We start from the raw sequence: 19,269 nt of genomic DNA on the forward strand, positions 1-19,269 counted from the left end.
ACCCAACAATATCCGTGAAGGCTGGATAGTTGAGCTGGTTAGATGGAACAAGGTTTTAATACCCATTGACATGTATGAGAGCAGATGGGCTGTGGGACAGACTGGACTAGTCTGGCACACATACTGGCAAACCAGGGCAGGGGGCGGGCCTGGTGGGGCTTATTGTGGGTCCCTCAGACTAGGTTGCAGCCCACATTGGTTTGTATGAGGACTTTGTATGTGCTGGGCAGAACCAGGCTGGACTGCAACACCCATTGGTTCCAGTGGAAGACAGGGATGGTAACAGAACCAACCCAGCAATTGCAATCAACAGCTGATCCGGGCAATGGACTGTGCCGGGCCCTGTGATTGCTAGTACATACAAGAGTCTGGTCTGGGAACACCTCAGACAAAGTTTCTTTGGGGATCTCCCCAATCGAGCTTCTGGACTCAGAACCCTAACCATGAAAAGACAGAGGACAGAACAAGTCAATCAACCACCTCAGCTATATGTTGGCAGTGAAGAACTGGGCAAACGGAGACGCTATGATGGACTATGTCAGTCAGTGGATTCTTCAACGACCTCATCGTGCTTGGAGTGGTAAAAGTGGCAGCAATTCAGAACTGTTGAACTATCAAAACCACTTGAGCAAGACCCTCAGAGCATGCCCCACATCGGGGACTTGGAGTGGGTGGGAGTCTGGGTGGGGCTTCTCCCTTAAAATCCCCTTTTACATCAGATATATTAAGGAAACAATAAAAAAAAAGATCTTCCCTCTGTTGGTTCACTCCCCAGAAGACCGCAGTGGCGGGGGCTCGGCCGGCTCGCAGCCCGGAGCCACGAGCTTCATCTGCGTCTCCCACATGGTGCGGGGTCCATCATCCACTGCTCTTCCAGATCATCAGCAGAGAGCGGAATCAGAAATGGAGCAGCTGGTCTTGAGCCAATGCCCATATGGGATGCCAGCAGTCTTTCTTTTTCTTTTTCTTTTTCTTTCTTTCTTTTTTAAGATTTAACTATTTTTATTGGAAAGACAGATTTATAGAGAGAAGGAGATACAGAGAGAAAGGTCTTCCTTCTTTTAGTGCACTCCCTAAATGGCAGTGGTCAGAGCTGAGCTGATCTGAGGCCAGGAGCCAGGGTCTTTTTCTGGGTTGCCCATGTAGGTGCAGGATCCCAAGCTCCTGGGCTGTCGTCAAAATTAAAATTCCTGTCCAAAGGCATCTAGATAGCAAAAAAGAGCTGGTGTGGAGGTGCAGCAGGTTAGCCTGCGATGCATCCCTGGGGCAGCGGGAGTCCCTTATGTTCCACATGCATTCAGCCCTTCCTGCAGTGCCTGGGAAAGCTTTGGTGGAAGATGGTTCAAGAGCATGAGCCCCTACACGCATGTGAGAGACCTGGGTGGTGGTACAGCTCCTGGCTTTCATCAGTGTGGCCCAGCCCGACCATTGTGGCCATTTGGGCAGTCATGGAAGGGGTGTGTGTGTGTCTAACTCTGCCTTTCAAATAAATAAAATCTTATAAAACAAATGGATCCAGTGACTGACTGAAAGTATTTATAATGCCAGCATCTGATAAATACTCTTCTAAAGATGTGTAAAGAAAGTGCTGCTACAACTCAGTGAAAATGTTAGTGAAAAGAACCTCTGTGCTGTGTCAGAAGAGGGAAGGCAGAGGACTTGCCGAGTCCTCAGCATCCTTAGTCACCGGGGAAGTGCAGCTAGACTCCCCGTGAGGTAGCATTTCACTCCTTTGAAGATGATGAGTATCCAAAAGGGGAAAAACAAACCCGTGTAGACAGGATGTGGAGAGATTGGAACCTTGAGTGGCTTGTGGGAGTCTGACGATCCTGGCACTGTGGACAGCAGCAGTGCTTCCAAACGCCAGGCAGGGGATGTGAGAAAGGCATTCACTCCTGGGTGAGGGCCCAGAGCACGTAGAGCAGGACAAGTGTCGGATGATTTGTGTTTTTTTCATGAAGATCCTAGAATAGATGTTTTCTAAAAAGCTGTATTTATTTACTTGAAGGAGTTAGAGAGAGGGTGAGGGAGACATCTTCCATCTGCTGAATGGTTCCCCAGGTGGCCACAGTGACCAAGGCCAAAGTCGAGCTTCATGCAGGCCTCCCCCTTGGGTGCAGTGACCCAGCCTGTCTTGCACTGCTTCCCCAGAGGCACCAGCAGGGAGCTGCATCGGGGTGGTGTGGGCCCCAGGAGGCAGGTTAATAGGATGAGATGACCAGGGTCTAGGGAGAAGGGAAGGGCCGGTTAGTGTTTTGTGGCTACCAGGTTTCTCTATGAGTGTTTAACAGCTTTGAGCACAGAGCAGTGTTCGCACGGAATGTGCTGGGAAGCCCTTGCCTTGGCAGGAGTGGTTAGAACGGCAGGGATTTTGTGCGCTCTGTATTTCATGTACGTATATGTACTTTACCACAATTAAAGAGTGAACATAAATATACTAAACCCTTTGAATTGAGTGCTTCATGGGTGAGTTGTGTGCTGTGAGGAAGTGTAGTAAGATACTGCTGGCCACCTGTCAGAATGGCTGAAATGGACCTGACAGCAAACGCTGGCGAGGCCGAGGAGCAAGCACAACTCTCAAGGTTGGTAGGTGGGAGGGAGCGTCAACAGCACAAGCATTCTAAGAAATATTTGGGCAATTTAACATTTAAGAAATAAAGTTGGACAAATATCTGGTCTTAGGATTTAGAAACAGAGTGTGTGTGCCCTAAAGACTTGTGGGAAAATGCTCATATCAACGTAATTCATAATAGCCGGACGTCGGACGTGACTGAGGTGTCATCAGGATGGCTGCTTAGCGGGGCGAGCCACCAGCGCACACAGCATGGATGAATCTCAGACTGCTGATGGAGACACAGCATGTGCTCATGGAATTCTGCCCGGGGACAAGCTAGTCAGTGGTGACATCCCAGCAGTGGTTGTCAGAGGAGGATGGATTGGTTGGAAAGGGAGGTGAGGGAATTTTGGGGGGGTCAGGAGCATGTGATGCACTCAGTTGGGATATGACGTGCTTGGGGTGTATCTGTGTCACAGTCCACACTCTAAGCTGTTAGCCCTCCTCATGCCACCTCTGAATAGGGACTCATCTGAGCAGGTTGAAGGTCTTGGAGGAAATACCGTGGGGGCTTTTCTGCTCTCAGGCAGCTGTTGGTTGAGTAGCAGTGTTTGTTTTGAAGACTTAGTTTTGATGTACTTGAGAGGTTGAGTTGGGAGCAGGTGGATGACGTGGCCCAGCACATCTCACTGTGGCTGGGTGGCACTGGCTGGCCAGGTGTCGGGCTGAAGGTCAGGGCCTGAGGTGGCCTTATTCGGCGGGACACTTGGTGTCAGAGAGTTGTGTGGGTCCCTGGAGTCTCCTGCAGAGCAGCTGCGCTGCTCGTCCAGAGACACATTGTGTTGGTGGAGTTTCTTCCTCTCCTCTGGTCTTTCCGTGAGATGCAGGCCCTGGACTGTGAGTCCCTTGCTGGATTCACGCACTGGGTTTCAGAGTAAAAAAGGGTTTTGCGAGGCCTAGACAGACTTACTTTCAAACCTCAGCTATGTGAACTGGCAGTGTCGTGATTTCCTTGAGCTTCAGTATTTGATAAAATGGTATTATAATGATGCCCACCTTGCAGGTTGTAAAGAGTCCAGATGGTGCCCACTAAAGGTTAGTGCCCAGGAAACGCTGATGATGCTGTGATGGCAGGCTTGTGTTGGTGGGTACTTCTTGAGGACTTGACTCTGAAAACAGCACTGGTGCGGCTGGTGTTGTGGGACACGGGCTTAAGCTTCCGCTTGCTCCCCTTGTTCCATCTGGGAGCACTGGTTCAAGGTCTAGCCGCCCTGCGTTCAGTTCCTGGAAGGCAGGAGAGAGTGAGCCAGGGCTTGGTCCTTGGCACCGGTGTGCAGGTCAGGAGTGGGGCTCCCGGCCTGGCTGGGGCAGGAGCTTTAGAGTGAGCCACTGCGTGGGAGAGCTCGTTCTCTCTGCTCCCATCCTCTCTCATTGGAGCTTTGCCTTTCAAACAAATAAGGAATGAATTTTCAACAAATGTGCTTGTAAAGTCTTCAACGCCCTTGGAATGTCACACAAGGAAGTGTACAGTAAGTAGCTTGGTGCAAGGAAGTGGTCTTTCACATCCTAGAGTTACAGGCAACACTTTCTTGCCAAAATTTAAAGTCCTTGGTAGAAAGGAATTCCTGCAGCATGAATGTGAAGCTGTAAGAATTCCTTTAAAGTAGCTTAATGCTGTAACTTAGAACTTAGATGATTTTCTATGTAATGATTGTGAATTAAACTGATTTATTTGAGAGAGGAGAGACAGATTAGTACTGCCATCTGCTGAATTGTGCCTGATTATGCGGGGGGGGCGGCCTCCTGCTGCTGGGCGGGGCCTCCTGCTGCTGGGAGGGGCCTCCTGCTGGCACTGCTTTCTGGATGGCAGACACCCGGCCACCTGAGCCATCAGCCGCTGCCTCCCAGGGTGCACTGGGACAGGGAGCTGGAGTCAGAGCACACCGAGGACTCACATCCAGGTGTTCTGCTATTAGGCCAGACCCTGGGAACTGTATTTTAATTTATTATTGCTTTTAAGAATATGTATTTATTTAAAGGCAGAGTTAGAGACCGAGAGACAGGGGTCATTTGTCCTCTGCCTCACTCCTTGAGTATCTGGAGCAACTCCGAAGCCAGGAGCCAGGAGCCAGGAGCTTCCTCTAGGTCTCCCGTGTGGTTGCAGGGGCCCCAGTCCTTGGCCCATTTTCTGCTGCTTTGCTAGGTACATTAGCAGGGACCTGGATTGGCAGTGGAGCAGCCAAGACTTGAACTGGCGACCTATATGGGATGCCAGTTCTGTAGGGGGTAGTTTTACACCATAGTGCCAGCCCCAGGAACTGTGTTTTTTAAAAAATACCTGCTTGTATTCTCTAAGGAGAAAGCAAATAGAAGATTTTCACTAGCTTTCATTTTAGTATTTTTAAAGCATCTTGAAAAGTTAAAAGTTGAAAATGTCATATATAGTGCCTTTATGAAGCTGATGTTACAGATGGTCTAACAAATATGGATGTGTTCTCATGAGACCAACACCTTTTTTTTAAAGATTTATATATTTTTATTGGAAGGTCAGATTTACAGAGAGAAGGAGAGACAGAAAGATCTTCATCTGCTGGTTCACTCCCCAAGTGGCTGTAATGGCTGGAGCTGAGCCAGTCTGAAGCCAGGAGCCTCTTCCACATCTCCCACAACAGGTGCAGGGTCCCAAGGCTTTGGACTGTCCTCTGCTGTTTTCCCAAGCCAGAAGCTGGAGCTGGATGGGAAGTGGAACATCTGGGATTTGAACAGGCCCCCATATGGGTCCTGAAATGTGCAAGGTGAGGATTGAGCCACTGAGCTATTGCACAGTGCCCAGAAATCAATAGTTTTAAGAGTCTGTCCTGTCCTCCAAGTACCAAATGGCCTCTATTGGAGCAAATCGCCTCACAAGCCAGTGAACCACAGGCATGCTTTCTCACATCGTGTTTGCGGTTGGGAATCTGGGAGCAGCTTTTCTGGGTGGTTCTGGCCCAGTGATGTCCATGAAATTACCTTCACGTTGTTGGCCAGGTCTGTATGTTTCCAGCCTGCTTGGGCTAAACGATCAGCTTGCAAAGTTTGCGGGTGACTTGGTGCCTGGACCCCTTGCTGTATTCACGACCTGGTCACCAGCTTGGTGTAATGTGTCGAGTGTACTCTCATGGTAGCTGGAGTCCCAAGGGATGCCCTTGGCAGTGGTGTGTCCTACCTGCTGTGGTGCTCTGCTCGTCAGCGCGGTGGGTTGCATGTATGCATCCTGTGTTCCAGGACATTAGAGAACTAGCTGGTCAACATTAAATGTTGTGTAAAGTATGTGATCATACCAATATCTAACAATCGATTGGCCTTGTTTCTTATCATGGATATTTGGAGTGACTTGGGTTTTTGGTAATTCACAGAGAGCATATGAGCTTTCAGGTCTCTCCCTTCCCCCTGAGGAATCCAGGTACAAGTGATTTGCCTGGAGGTGGACCTCAGCATGGGGAGCGTGGGATTGGGTAGGTTAGAGCAGGAGCCGGCCCAGGGAAGGATGCCTTGGTAAGGTGCTGCCTCATAGGCTGTCAGGCGTGGCCCCACTGGAGAGCCCTGTGGGCCTGAGTGGGTGCAGCTCTGAGTCAGCCCTGAAGCGCGTGTGGCTGTAACACCCGTTATCCTGTTGGCTGAGTCAGTTATAGATGGGGCTCGGGATGGGACGTGACGCTGGTCTGCTCTGGTGAGATCTCCTTGGCCTGCGACTGTGCCGGGTCAGTGACTCCTCCAGGTAACAGTTGGCACCTCAAAGAAGCCACAGCCCCGTGGCTGCCACTGAGCCCGAGCCTGTAGGTGCTGAGGGCCATCTTGGTCCCATCTTCCCTGTCCTCAGCGGCTTAGCCGGGCTCTGCTGCCGAGGACTCCCAGCTGCACGTTGCCTTTCTGCTCAGTCTGTGCTGCCATCTGAGGGGCCGTCTGAGCCCTCAGCCAGGGCATAGCCTGGGAGCACCCTCGTGTTCCTTTTCTCCTCCAGTCCCATTGCTCCCGGGGGGGTCTGGGCCTTGGGCCGTAGCTGGCCACAGCTTAGAGTTGCAGGGTTGGGACCCGACCTGCGGGGGGTGGTGAGGACACAGGCCAGGCTCTCAGTGTTAGGCTTTCCTCTTCTGCTGTTGTGTTGCGGCCTCTCTGTGAGTGACAGCTGTGTTATCTTCCCTCTCTGGCTTCACTCCTCCCTGGGTAAAGGCTTTGCGTGTTTTCCAGTAACCCTGATCTTAAATCAGATCATTTATTGGTGTTTTTCTTCTTGTGGTAACATTGGTGCCACTGTGAGTCTGGTCACCCAGCTGGCCAGTGTCCTGGACAGGGTCCTAACAGACACGTTCTCCCTGCGTTGGATGCACCGCCTCCTGAACAACCTGTCCTTGCGGCTTTGATGCAGCTCATTGACGCACACGCTGGGCGCCCTGTCCTGACCGGGAGTTTCACATCATGTCCTTGGTCACCACCAGGTGCAGGGCACTTTGCTTGCTGTCTGCTGGCCAGAGTTGAGTTGCAGACTCCCTTGGACCCTTCTGAACATCCTGGATTCTTCAGTTTCAGGTCTGGGTATAGCTGAGCATTTCCATTCAGATTCCGGTCTCTGGAATGGAGGGGGTGTTGACAGTGGGACTTTTCTGGGCCAGCATTTTTGCACAGTGGGTTAAGTTACAACTTTTGAGGCCAGTGTCCCCTGTAGGACTACCTTTCGGGTTGTGGCTGCTCCACTGCTGACCTAGCTCCTTGTGAGTGCTCGTGGGAAGGCAGCAGAAGGGGGTCCTTATACCTGAGCGCTTGCCACCCAAATGAGACACCTGAATGAAGTTCCTGGCTCCTGGCTTTGGCCTCGAGCAGTCCTGCCTGTTGACATTTGGGAAGTGAGCCAGTGGGTGGGAGGTCTCAGTTTCTGTCCCTCTTTGTAAATCTGCCTTTAAAATAAATCAATAAAACTGAAGATAGGAATAGCAATAGCTCTTCACAGCTCTTGGGCTTATCATTACTGCTGTATTTTTGAAGGCAGAGGTTTCTTTGTTTAAAATAAATTTGCTTGAAAGGCTGCTGTCACACACACACACACACACACACACACACACACACACACACGGTTGTCTTTCCAGTATCTCCCAGAGGACGGTCTGGCCTGTTTTGAGTGGTCCATGGACACTGACCTGAGTAGGACAGTGATGGGTCAGTGAGCTTGTGTGCTGACAGTTACTGCATGGTGACCACTCAAATCACCAAAAACCTGTTGGCTTACCATGTTTTTCATTCAGTTTTGTTCATGCATTCATTCATTCAGCACCTGGACATGTGGTATTTGCCAAGCGCTGTGCTCGATGTTATAGCTGTAGTTGACAGAGTAAAGCGAACTGCATTTACTGCTAATTTGGATACACATAACTCACATGCTGTAAGGCCGAATTTATAAATATGTACCTTTTATCTCATTGCTTTTCTCATATACCCTTAATTTTCCCTGAAGACTCAGTTACGTTCTGGTAGACACCTTTTGCAGCCTCTGCCTTAAATTGTCTTCACACAGGTACATTCTAGTCACATTTACCCAGCAGTCCTGCTAGAGTGTCGGCAGCCCTAGGCCAGGTGCCTCTCGTCCTTGTGCGCACTGTGCATTTCAGCCATTTTCAACACTTGATTGTGTTTTCACTCTTTTGTAATGTTCTTGACCAATTAGGAAGAAAAGGGAGAGCATGGAAGACCTGTTGAGCCAAGCACTGGCATCCTAGATGCTTGTCCTCATCTTAGTTGTTCACTCCAACCCAGCTTCTTGCTATGGACTGCGAAAGCAGTGGAGGGTGGCCCGAGGTGGAGGGTGGCCTGCAGTGGATGATGGTCCACAATGGAGGACGGCCTGGGGTGGAGGGTGGTCCTCAGGGGAGGGTGGCTCGCAGTGGAGGGTGGTCTACAGGGGAGGGTGCCCTCAGGAGAGGACGGCCACGTCCTTGGGAACCCTGTACCCACGTGTTAGCACAGGGTCTGGATTTGGGTCACATCAGCTCTGGTTGTTGTGGTCATTTAGGGAGTGAACCAGTGGATAGAAGATCTGTGTGTCTCTCCTTCCCTCTGTAGATCTGCCTTTCAAATTAAAAAAAAAAAAACTTAAAAAAAAATAAGACTTGTTGAGTGAAGAGAGACGTCAGCTAATGGATGACTGTGGGAGTGCTCTGTGCCGCACGTGTGTTGACAGACCCTCCTAGAGCTAGCTGAAGCAGAGGTCAGTGCACTGCAGGGGCAAAAAATAATCTTCATCTGGATCTGCACTCACGCGTGGGTTTTTCGCAGACAGTACTGAGCCTTTGGCTTCAAGTGTCCGCCCCAGAACAAAGCAGAAACCCAAAAAACCCCACCAAAACCCCAAAACAGGAAAGCCACATGAGGATGCCATGTGGCATTTTGACTCAACAATGATTCAGCAGCTGTGTTGAGCGAGAACATCAATTAAGTTCTTTTTAGAGTGTGGTGGCAGTTTTCTTTTTACCTATGCCATGAGTTGGAATACCACATGGGACTGTTTGGAAAGGTGTTCTGACTCAACTTGAAAACAGGAGTGGTCTGTGGGAGCCATCCCCCCATTCAATTATCTTGAGCACACCGACCAGACAGGAAAGCTTTTGAGGCAGCGCATCCAGATAAATGAGGCTAGACGCTTGACCACAGGTACCCTCAGGGTGGTTTCTCAATGGTTCCATTCTCTCAGGGTTGTGTAATGTTCACTGGACCAAAGGTGTGGTCAGCAGATTGTGTGGGCAGAGGAACCCTGGGACAGGTCCTAGGTGGAGCCTCGAGATATTGCTGAAGCCCGGAGAAGGTGACATTTTAGTTCAAAACATGATTTGTACTGCCATGGCCACAGAGAGCTCATACGTGCAATGCTAAGAGCAGTGTCTGGCACCTGCGGTCTGGGGCTCACTGCCGCTGTGTTGGTGAGCAGGCCTGTTGCTCCTTGAGGATGTCACAGAGTTGTGCAGAGCCACTAAAGGAGCTGTGATTGGTGAGATGCTGTTGGGTTGTAGGAGGCCTCAGATCTCCTGTGCGGCTGGCCCTTCCCTGGCCGCTGCTGCCATCTGGGCAGCGAATCAGTGGATGCAGTCTCTGAGTCTCTCTAACTTTCAAATACATAAACAAATCTTAAAAATAGAACCTCTCCATTTAATAGCAGAAAGATAATCTCTTTATTTTCTAGATTTATTTTTTTACTTTTATTGGAAAGGCAGATCTACAGAGAGGAGAGACAGATCTTCCATCTGTTGATTCACTCCCCATGTAGCCGCAATGGCCAGAACTGAGCCAATCCAAATCCAGGAGCCAGGAGCTTCTTTCTGGGTCTCCTACGTGGGTGCAGGGTCCCAAGGCTTTGTGCCATCCTTTACTGCTTTCCCAGGCCACAAGCAAGGAGCTGGATGGAAGTGGAGCAGCCAAGACATGAACCAGTGTCCATATGGGATTCTGGGCAGCGTGCAGCGGGAGAATTAGCCAGTTGAGCCACTGAGGCAGGCCCAAGTCTATTTTCTCACGGAGTTCTGTTGTTTTCTTTTTGCTTCCTGAATTCTTGTGGAATACCTCATGGAACTTGAGGGCTGGAGGATCCGAGTCCATCGTTTTCCTTGCAGATAACCATAGATAGTTGGCACACCTGTGGTAGAGTGCCCGTTCCCCTGTAGATTTGTAATGCCAGCACTCCTGTGTGTGCCAGCGGTGCTGTTCCCAGGTGCTCATTCTTTTCCAGAAGCTTCTTTTTGGCTCTGCAGATCTCTTTCTCACTCGCTCTCTTTGACACACGTTTTTAGCTGCTGTCAGCATTAATGCCTTTTAGATTCTGTCTGTTCTTATGAGCGGTGATTTTTAATTGGTTGAGAAGCATGGGAGATGTGGTTTTTGCAGGTGGGTGGGGCGTGTGTGTCTGGCACCCTTTAAGATGGGATCTGCAGGCTCCAGGGTTCCTAACCTGGCCTGCCACCTGTGGTTTTCATGTTCTGTGAGTTAAGATGATTTTTACACTTTTTAAGTAGTTGAGGGAAAAATTAAATTCTATGGCATGTGAAAAGTATGTGAATTTGAAGTTTTGTGACCCTGAATCAGCCCCTGCTGTATTCTGTTTAGGTATTGCCTCTGGCTGCTTGATGCTACCAGAGCAGGTTAAGAAGTTGTGACAAAGATTTAAAAAAAAAAAAAGACTTACTGGTTTATTTGAAAGAATTAGGGAGAGGCAGAGGCCTTGCGTCTGATTTCACCTCCCGAGTCTGATAATTTCACTTGCCGAGGGCTGCCGTGGCCGGGGCTGTGCCAGGCCGGAGCCAGCGGTATTACATGTCTCTGTGTGGGTGCCAGGGCCGCACTCAGGCCATTTTGCTTTTCCTATGTTATTACCAGGGATTTGGGCGAGAAGTGGAACAGCTGGGACACGAACTGGCATACATGGGTTGCTCATGGCGTGAGTGGAGGCCTTACCTGATGTGCCACTGCCCTGGTCCCCATTAAAGGCTCTTTATAAAGAGGACTTGAGCTGGTTGTGCTGGGCCAGGCTGCTGGCAGCCTGGAGTCCTCGCCGGGACATGCTGGAATCCGGAGAAGTGTGTGAACGGAGAGGCCAGAACTCTGCAGAGGTGAATTTCCGGAAGTTTGCCCTAAGTGGTTTGTGGCCGGAGATAGTTTTTATTTATTTATTTATTTATTTAGTGGAGGGGGGTTGTTGTTCAGTCTAGCTCCGTCAAATCAGTAACCAAGGTTGTGGTGTTAAATGTAAGCGACACTGAACTTGTGTGCGTTTTAATGGTGCTTTTCAGCCACAGTGGTTCAGCTCCTGTAACCCACACATGCCAGGTTCTAATGAAATGGAAGGTATTAGTGTAAATCTTTTAACGAGTGTGGGGGCTTGGTCCGAGCATGTGCCCTGTTCAGTAGCAGGTCCTGCTGATGAATTAGCCGGAAGGTATGTGTGCATGAAGCGTGTTGGGCCTGACCTGTTACATATAATCACAGGTGGTTTTCTTTAATTTTACTCAAACAGGGCTTGCCAAAATTAAACCTACAGATGTGTTCAAACTTGAAGGAAATGAAATTCTACCTTTTGTGTAATTCGAAGCATTTCTCTTTGTTCTGTAATGTAACATTTCTCTTACACATTGTCTTCAGGGTATGCATTCCTCTCTAATAGGAATGTCGAACGGTTGAATTTTAATTGTCCTTGTAAGTACTTTGTGCGTCTGAATGAAGCAGCTAAGCTTTTTAAAGTCATTGTGAATGTTTTTTGTCAGTTTGGCTAAAGCAGAAATGACAGCAGTTATTAATCACGCTTGTGACGTGGGAGTGATTGATCCCGACTTGCTGTCTCATCGTCATTAAGCACTGCACACACTTCTGCCTTGCCTTGACACCGAGTGTGGCTTCTGCAGCTGGCGTGCATAGGAGCCCTTGGGAGCTGCACTGGCAGGTAGCAGGCAGAGAGGCACTTTCATAGCATTCGCTGTCAGTGAATAAAAGCTCCTGTGAAACCGTCCGTGTGATGGGCAGAGACTGCAACGAGGAACTGACTTGCTGCTGTCTCGCAGAAGGCGGGAGACAGCTGGGACATGTCCTGCTCTCGGGGAGGTTACAATAGCTCACTGGTGACAACACTCCTCTGCCCCCTGCAAGCTGACCCCCTGTATCTTCTAATGGGGAAGGAATTGGCCTCTTGTTGGCAGCAGCCCTGAGGCTCCTGCGCTCTGCCTCGAAGGGCTGTGCCCGCTTTGGGTTTGAGGATTTACTGGTGGGAAGGGTTTTGAGCTGATGCTTCATTGCTTTCTTCCAGTTCTTTCTGTTGCTTTAAGTTTTATTTATCTGAAAGAGTGACAGAGAAGGAAAGTTTTTTATCCACTGGTTCTCTCTCCCCGAATGCCTGTACAGGCAAAGCCAAAAGCCCGTGGCTGGCCCAGTGTCCCGACGACTGGCAGAGCTGTGAGTGCTCTAGCCATCCGTGCTGCCTGCCACGGTGTGTATTAACGGGAAACTGTTGAACTGAAGGCAGGACTTGAACCCGGGTCCTCTAATAGGGAATGTTGTTACCCAGACCCTGTGCTGCAGCACTTGGCCCAATTTCACTGCTCATGGCAGGCCTGCTACCCACTCAGAGCGAATGTTACTGAGTGCTGAGAGTTCAGTGCTGCCTCAGAGGTGTGTGTGTGTGTGTGTGTGTGTGTGTGTGTGGAGAATGAGGCAGAGATAAGGCTCGGATCTGTTGGTCATGTTTGCCAACGGCCGGTCAAGGCTGAAGCCAGAGTTATGAGCTCAGAACTCCATCTGGGTTTGCCATGTGGGGTGGGGCCCAAGTGCCTGCGCCCTCAGCCGCTGCCTCCCCGGGTGCCCGTTGTAGGGCAGTGCCCGTTGAACCCAGTGTCGCACTGTGGAGTGCTGATGTCTTAGCCGCTGAGTGAGATGCCTTCTCTGTTTTTCCTATTTAACTAAAAAAATGTGAGAGGGTGTGGAGTGGGGTGGGTAGGTGCAGAGTGAGCAGGAGACCTTATCCAGATGCCTGAAATGGCCAGAGCAAGGAACTCACTTTGTGTCTCCTAGGTGGGTGGTAGGACCAGGACTACTCAGCCATCACAGCTGCCTGCCAGGGACTGCATCAGCAGGGAGCTGGAGCTGGGGTTGAACTTGGCACGCTGGAGGGGGTGTGGCCTTCCCTGACCCGCACGTCCAGCCTTAGAGGATGCAGAGAAGAGCCCAGCTGCTGTGATATGAGTTGTGTTTTCTGAGATGAGACCACAGCACCAGGGGACAGGAGGGAGTGGTTTGCTGTGTCCCCTGGAACCTCCTCAGCCATAAGACGCTGGGGCAACTTGGTGTCAGGGGTTTGCAGCTCCTCTGAGGCTGGCTTCACTTAGGATGAAGTGTGGGTGCTGGGATTCGGCCAGGAGGGCCTAGGGACAGCAGCCATACTCAGAGTCGTCTATAAGAATCTTCTAGATGGCCCGGCCCTGCGGTTTCTCGTCTTGTGCTGAGCACACGCCTGTTTCTGCCAGGGTTTGTGGGATGAGGTGGCTGGCCTGCTTCTAGGTGCCCTGCCGCTCTGGAGTGACAGCCCGTGGAGGCGGGCCTCCCCACGGGAACGGCAGGTGCCACCTGTGAGCACAGCGGGCAGCCACGGGCCTGCCCTTTGCCTGGGCACGTGTTCTCGTGGGAGTGCTGGAATGCTGTGTGTCCTTCTCCCTCTGCCTTCACCCTCCTGTCTCGCCCACATACCTGCGGTGGAATCCGTGGAGGCGTGGCACTTGCTGCAGTGTCCCTGTGTTGAGTGGACAGCATGTCTGTCCTCAGGACTGAGCTACACCTGTGTCACGATGGGGATTTGTATTCTCAGACTGTGGAAGTGATGGTCAGAGTGTTCCAGTTGGGATTGTGACTGCCAGTTACTGGCTGACCCACGTTACTTTGCCTGATCTCTACCTCAGCTGCTTTATCTGAAGGGAGAACTGAGTGCTGGGCTGCTGATGTCACTGCAGAGGTTACATGGGATCGGAGATGGGAAAGGACAGGAGTGGCGGCTGACACTGTCAGGGCTTGGTGCACAGTGGCTCTTTTGTGTTAAACTAAGGAGCTGGAGCAGCAACACAGGCAGCAAGCGCAGCTTCCCAGCGCTCCATTTAGACGTTGCCCTCCCCCTTTGGTAACGCTCTGTCCTCTCGCAGGGAGACAGCGCCCAGGACCATCTTCCAGCGAGTTCTGGATATCCTGAAGAAGTCGTCTCAGGCCGTGGAGCTGGCCTGCAGGGACCCGGCCCAAGTGGAGCACCTGGCCTCCAGCCTGCAGCTCATCACCGAGTGCTTCCGCTGCCTGCGCAACGCCTGCATCGAGTGCTCCTTGAACCAGAACTCCATCAGGTAGTGATGCTGTGCCGTGTGCGTGCTGGCCCGCCCTCTCTTAGTACCAGGTTGCCCTCTGTGTCCGTGGGAAGTCCTGCGAGGGCCTGCCCGAGGGTCTCATTGGGCCGGTGTGTACTGTACAGCCGGTGATGGGACATTTCCCTTCAGGATGGTTTTTATTGCTTGCATGTTTTCGTGTTTCAAAATACTTGGCTCTGTGCATAGCGCAGTCATTTGAACCTTGAATTTGATTCTTGGTTTCTAGATTATATCTGCTTAAGTTCATGTGCGATTCTTGAACTCACTTTTCTTGGTTGTTGATTTTTAATTCTTTTGAATGTTTTGTAAGTTTCCAAGACAACCTGTCTTTCTTTAAGGTTATTGTCTGAAGGGTCTTCAGAAAGTTTGTGGAAAATTCATATTAGCATGTATTTTCAAGTTTTTTTTTTGCACCAAAAGAAACATCTTCCAGTTCACTTTCCCTTGAATGTTTTGAAGTGACCATCTGAGGAGACGTTCTAAAAAGCAGAATTACCCAGTGCTGCGCTGCGCTTGGCCTGTTAACTCCTCCTGCTGGACTTTTCTGATTTTTTGGAAACTGCTTTTATTCGAAACTGTGTTGAAATGAGGTCTGAGGCCACTAAGGGCACATCCTTTCCCCTCCTTGGTTGTCTGTAGACGGAGCCCCAGGTGAAGGGGGGTGGTCCGGGGGCCCCTGGAGGGACTCCCTCCCTGTCCAGACAATCTCCCACCTGAGCTTTGAGATGATTAATGAAGTTTTCAAGATCAAAGGAGAGAGGGATAAAAGCTGAAGTTGTTTAACTTGGGTGCTAAACCAAACCTGCCGGCTGCTTGCAGGACGGTGAATGGAAGCAGTAGTGTTCTTGCTGATAGTCCTGCCCACAGCCCGCCATGTCCTAGGCGCATCTGGCCCTGGCTCGTTCCTGTGTCCTGGCCCAGCTGGAGAGCCCTGGGGGGTCAGCAGGGCAAGGAGAGGGCTGTGGGTGGCATACCCTTCTGCCCCTGGAAACCTCGAGGAGCTCTGTGGCTGAGGAAGGGAGCCCTTTGTGCCTTTAGCTGCCCTTAGCACCAGGGTCTGTCCCATGTGGCTTACTAGGAATGTGTTGTTCAACTGTTAGAACAAAGTGGAGAAGTGGTAACTGAAGATCCGCTTTTGCGAAAGATGAAACTGTGACTTAGGTTAAATGACTAATCCTTCACTGCACTGGGGAGCCAGGGACAATCCAACTCCAGGCATCTCATTCTAAACGCAGGCTTCAGGCAGAGCGGCCCGGTGCGACTGTCCACGCATGCCTTTGGTCGCCTGCTCCAGACCCTGTGTGCCCCGTCAGCCTGGCTCCGGGATGTCATCTTTGAGAGATGGCCTGGATGGTGGCGAGGTTTAAATGAAGTGGCTACGCACGTGCCCCTGCCGAAGTCCACACACGTGGTCTGCCCAGTGAGTGTTGGTGGCCCTGCCTCTGTCACAGGCCCAGGCACGAAGCGCATGAGCCTGTGGACTTGGGGCGGGGCTGTCCTGGCAGGGCTGTGTGCTGGTGGTGCGGCCTGGCTTGGCCCGAGATGCAAATGGATAGCTGAGGGTGCTGCTGCTCTCATTTTACTTCCATTATTCACTGTTGATTTTCAAAGGGAAATTCGGATGGTTTTGGGATGTAGTCAGAAATACAACAAAAATTCTAGAATGGACTTTGTGGCCAACCTTAATTAAAGCTGACATGTGTGAGGCAACCAAGACTCAGATCGCAAACTTCATGTTTTTCTGGCTACTATTTTAAAATGTTTTTTTTTTTTTTAAAGATTTATTTTTATTATTTTTTCATTTGAAAGGCAGATATACAGAGAGGAGAGACAGAGAGGAAGATCTTCCGTCCGATGATTCACTCCCCAAGTGAGCGCAACGGGCCGATACTATGCCGATCCGAAGCCAGGAGCCTCTTCCGGGTCTCCCACGCGGGTGCAGGTTCCCAAGGCCACAGGCAGGGAGCTGGAAGGGAAGCGGGGCTGCCAGGATTAGAACCGGCGCCCATATGGGATCGCGGGCGTGCAAGGCGAGGACCTTTAACCACTTGCGCCACCGCGCCGGGCCCTAAAATGTTTTTTAAAGCTACTAAATTTTAAGCTACTAAAGTGTTTTTTTCTCTTCTTTTTAAAAAATTTTTATTTAAAATTTTGAATTTTATGGTATAATTCTGTAGAGTCGGAGATTATCCCACACCACTTTCCCACCCACAGCTGGTTTTCCCCGTATCATTACAGCAGTATGGTCCTTCATAAGGAGTTATCATTCCATCAGTCTGTTATTTAAGTGTGCCCCGACATTGCTGGCATAGACAGTGTCAGACAGTCCAGCATCCCATTGTCTAGACATGTCCAACACTTTCACTGGGAGTCCATCTTTGATTTGGAAGTAGGGGTGCCTGTTGCATTGTGTCTTCACATCTGAATATGGTAGAATCCAGTTTGCATGATGGTTTCCTTGTATTAGAGAGAACATACAGTATTTGTCTTTTTGGGATTGACTTATTTCACTCTAGTTGGGACCATCTAGTTGCAAATTATATAATCTACTATAGTGTTAAAAGGTATGATATTATTAGGGCTTAGATCTTGTCACATCTTTTGTCTAAACGTTGTACTTTCCTGCCAGAAGACTGTATTTTGCCGAGGAATGTGCGCAGTGCAGTTCAGCAAAGCGTAGTCCAAGTCCCAGGAAACTCCCAGGCGCCCTGCCCTCCGAGTGGAGGGGTGGAGCCCTCGCTGCTGTGGCCGCTTCGGGATCCTGTTAGACGCCTCAGCTCCTCCATGTGCAAGGGTACTGAAAAACTACCATAGAAAAGTGGAACTCCAAGACAAGTTTGTTTTGATGCACATTTTTAAAATTCTATATGAAATTCTGTGACATAAATTTTCCATAGATTTTTTGAGACCACTTAAAGAGCAAAACTGACTTGAGAGAAAATGTTAGTGAGATTCCTGTATTCTACGGACACTTCATTTATGGACCCTGAGTAAATGAAAATAAAAATTTTCACATATACAGTTATATTCTTTGAATTTTTTTAAAAAAAATTTCTTGAAGCAAAAGCCATTCTTGCTTTATTGACTGGAGAGAGGAGAGGCAGCAGGCCTGTTGGCCCGGGTGGCCCGTGCAGAGGCTGGCAGGGTGGGAGGCGGGCAGCAGGCCTGCTGGCCCCGGGGGGTTGTGCAGAGGCGGGCAGGGTGGGAGGCAGGCAGCAGGCCTGCTGGCCCCGGGGGGTTGTGCAGAGGCGGGCAGGGTGGGAGCGGGCAGGGTGGGAGGCGGGCAGCAGGCCTGCTGGCCCCGGGGGGTTGTGCAGAGGCGGGCAGGGTGGGAGCGGGCAGCACCTTTCCTGGGAGTGGGTGCTGAGCCGCCTTCCCCACTCTTTTTTTGTGAAGAGGGAGTGTGTGTAAGGGTGAGTCCCCTCGGCTGTGGACACACTGATCCTGTTCTGAAAGCTCTTTCTTTAGAGTTGGGCTGCCCACAGGGTTCTGGGAGTTTTACTCACTCCCCTTAGGGTTCCTGTCTTTAGATGGGAGTGTCTTTCCTTATTTCTGGTTCATGTTGAGTTGAAGTGAAGAATCCAGGCAGCTGTGTCCGCTTTCTGTTGTTCCTCTAGGAACTCAACAACTTTAGGGCTGTAAGGCAACAGAAAGTTTAAGTTTGCCCTGCTGTTAGTGTTACTGGCCTGAATCGGAAGTCTGCAGGACTGGCTTCTGGTTGCCGTCGAGGAAATCCATTTGCGTGTCTGTCCGAGGCCCCAGCGGCTGCCTGCACCAGCACCCGCCTTTCCCGCTTGCTGGCTGTGACCCCTGCGTCCCTCACAGACACTCATGACCACATCAGTTCTCCTCACAGAACCCACAGTGACCTTCCTGGCTGGAAATCACTCATTTTAACATCATTTCAAAAGTCTGTGTTTGCTGATATTGGTGAATTCTGGCTTTCAACACCAGCTGTGTCTCTTGAGAACTCGGCCCCCTTCTGGCACTGCCTGTAGCTGGTGGCCTCAGGCCTGGCGAGGCTCAGTGAGACTGCCCCCTCTTCCAACAGCGGCTGGGAGTGAGGTGTCCAGACCACTGGTTTCTTGTGTGTCCACAGTTTCGGGGGTCTGTGGATCCCCTCAGGCTCGGTTTGCTTGTTTCCTTCCTGTTGCTGGTTTGTTAGCAAGGAGTAGCCAGCCAGAAGAGAACTCTGCTTCTGCTACCCTGCTTTGAATGGATCTTCCAGGACTGGGTTACAGATTGCCACCAACGTAGTGGTTTAAGCAGCAAGCTCGGGTTGTCCTACAGTTCTGGGACTTAGAAGGCTCCGTGGGGGGCTAGGGCCACACTCCTTCCCCACGCTCTCAGGGGAGTCATGCGTGTTCAGCGGCCTGGGGCCCGTCCCCACACTCTAGCCTGCTTGGTTTTCTCTGTTACTGCATTGGACCCTCGTCGTCCAGGCAAACCTTCCTGTTTTTCCAATGAGTAAGACTCATTCGCACAGTGCCCTTTGCCATGCATGGTGGGCATGCCGCATTTGGATCTGGGGCGTACTTTCTTTGCCTGCAGCAGGATCTGTTGACTGGTGTTCTGAGCATCTGTTGAAATGCACTGTCGGGAGCATCCATCTAATTTGCCTTTTTTTTAACAACTTGATGCAGAAACTTGGATACCATCCGTGTCGCTGTTGATTTGGTTCTTCTGTTTCGAGAACTGCGAGTGGAACAGGAGGCCCTTCTGACAGGTAACCTGCAGTGTAATTCGTGGATTGCTTGTGATTTTGGAAAAACTGTAAAATGGATACCTTAAATTGCGTGTCACTCACTGAAG

At 50.6% G+C, this 19,269-nt stretch overlaps 1 protein-coding gene across 1 annotated transcript in view; it reads left to right on the plus strand.

Annotated features, from left to right (window-relative positions):
* The window catches only part of ATXN10 (ataxin 10), a 126,201-nt gene that overhangs the window by 4,460 nt on the left and 102,472 nt on the right, over nucleotides 1-19,269 (plus strand). The window contains exons 2-3 of the mRNA XM_040987435.1: nucleotides 14,245-14,436; nucleotides 19,101-19,183. Of these exons, the coding sequence (XP_040843369.1) occupies nucleotides 14,245-14,436; nucleotides 19,101-19,183 (275 nt within the window). The remainder of the gene's footprint in view (nucleotides 1-14,244; nucleotides 14,437-19,100; nucleotides 19,184-19,269) is intronic.

The sequence above is a fragment of the Ochotona curzoniae genome, unplaced genomic scaffold (assembly GCF_017591425.1).
Source record: "Ochotona curzoniae isolate NIBS_2020 unplaced genomic scaffold, NIBS_Ocur_1.0 contig_1014, whole genome shotgun sequence".
Classification (NCBI taxonomy): domain Eukaryota; kingdom Metazoa; phylum Chordata; class Mammalia; order Lagomorpha; family Ochotonidae; genus Ochotona; species Ochotona curzoniae.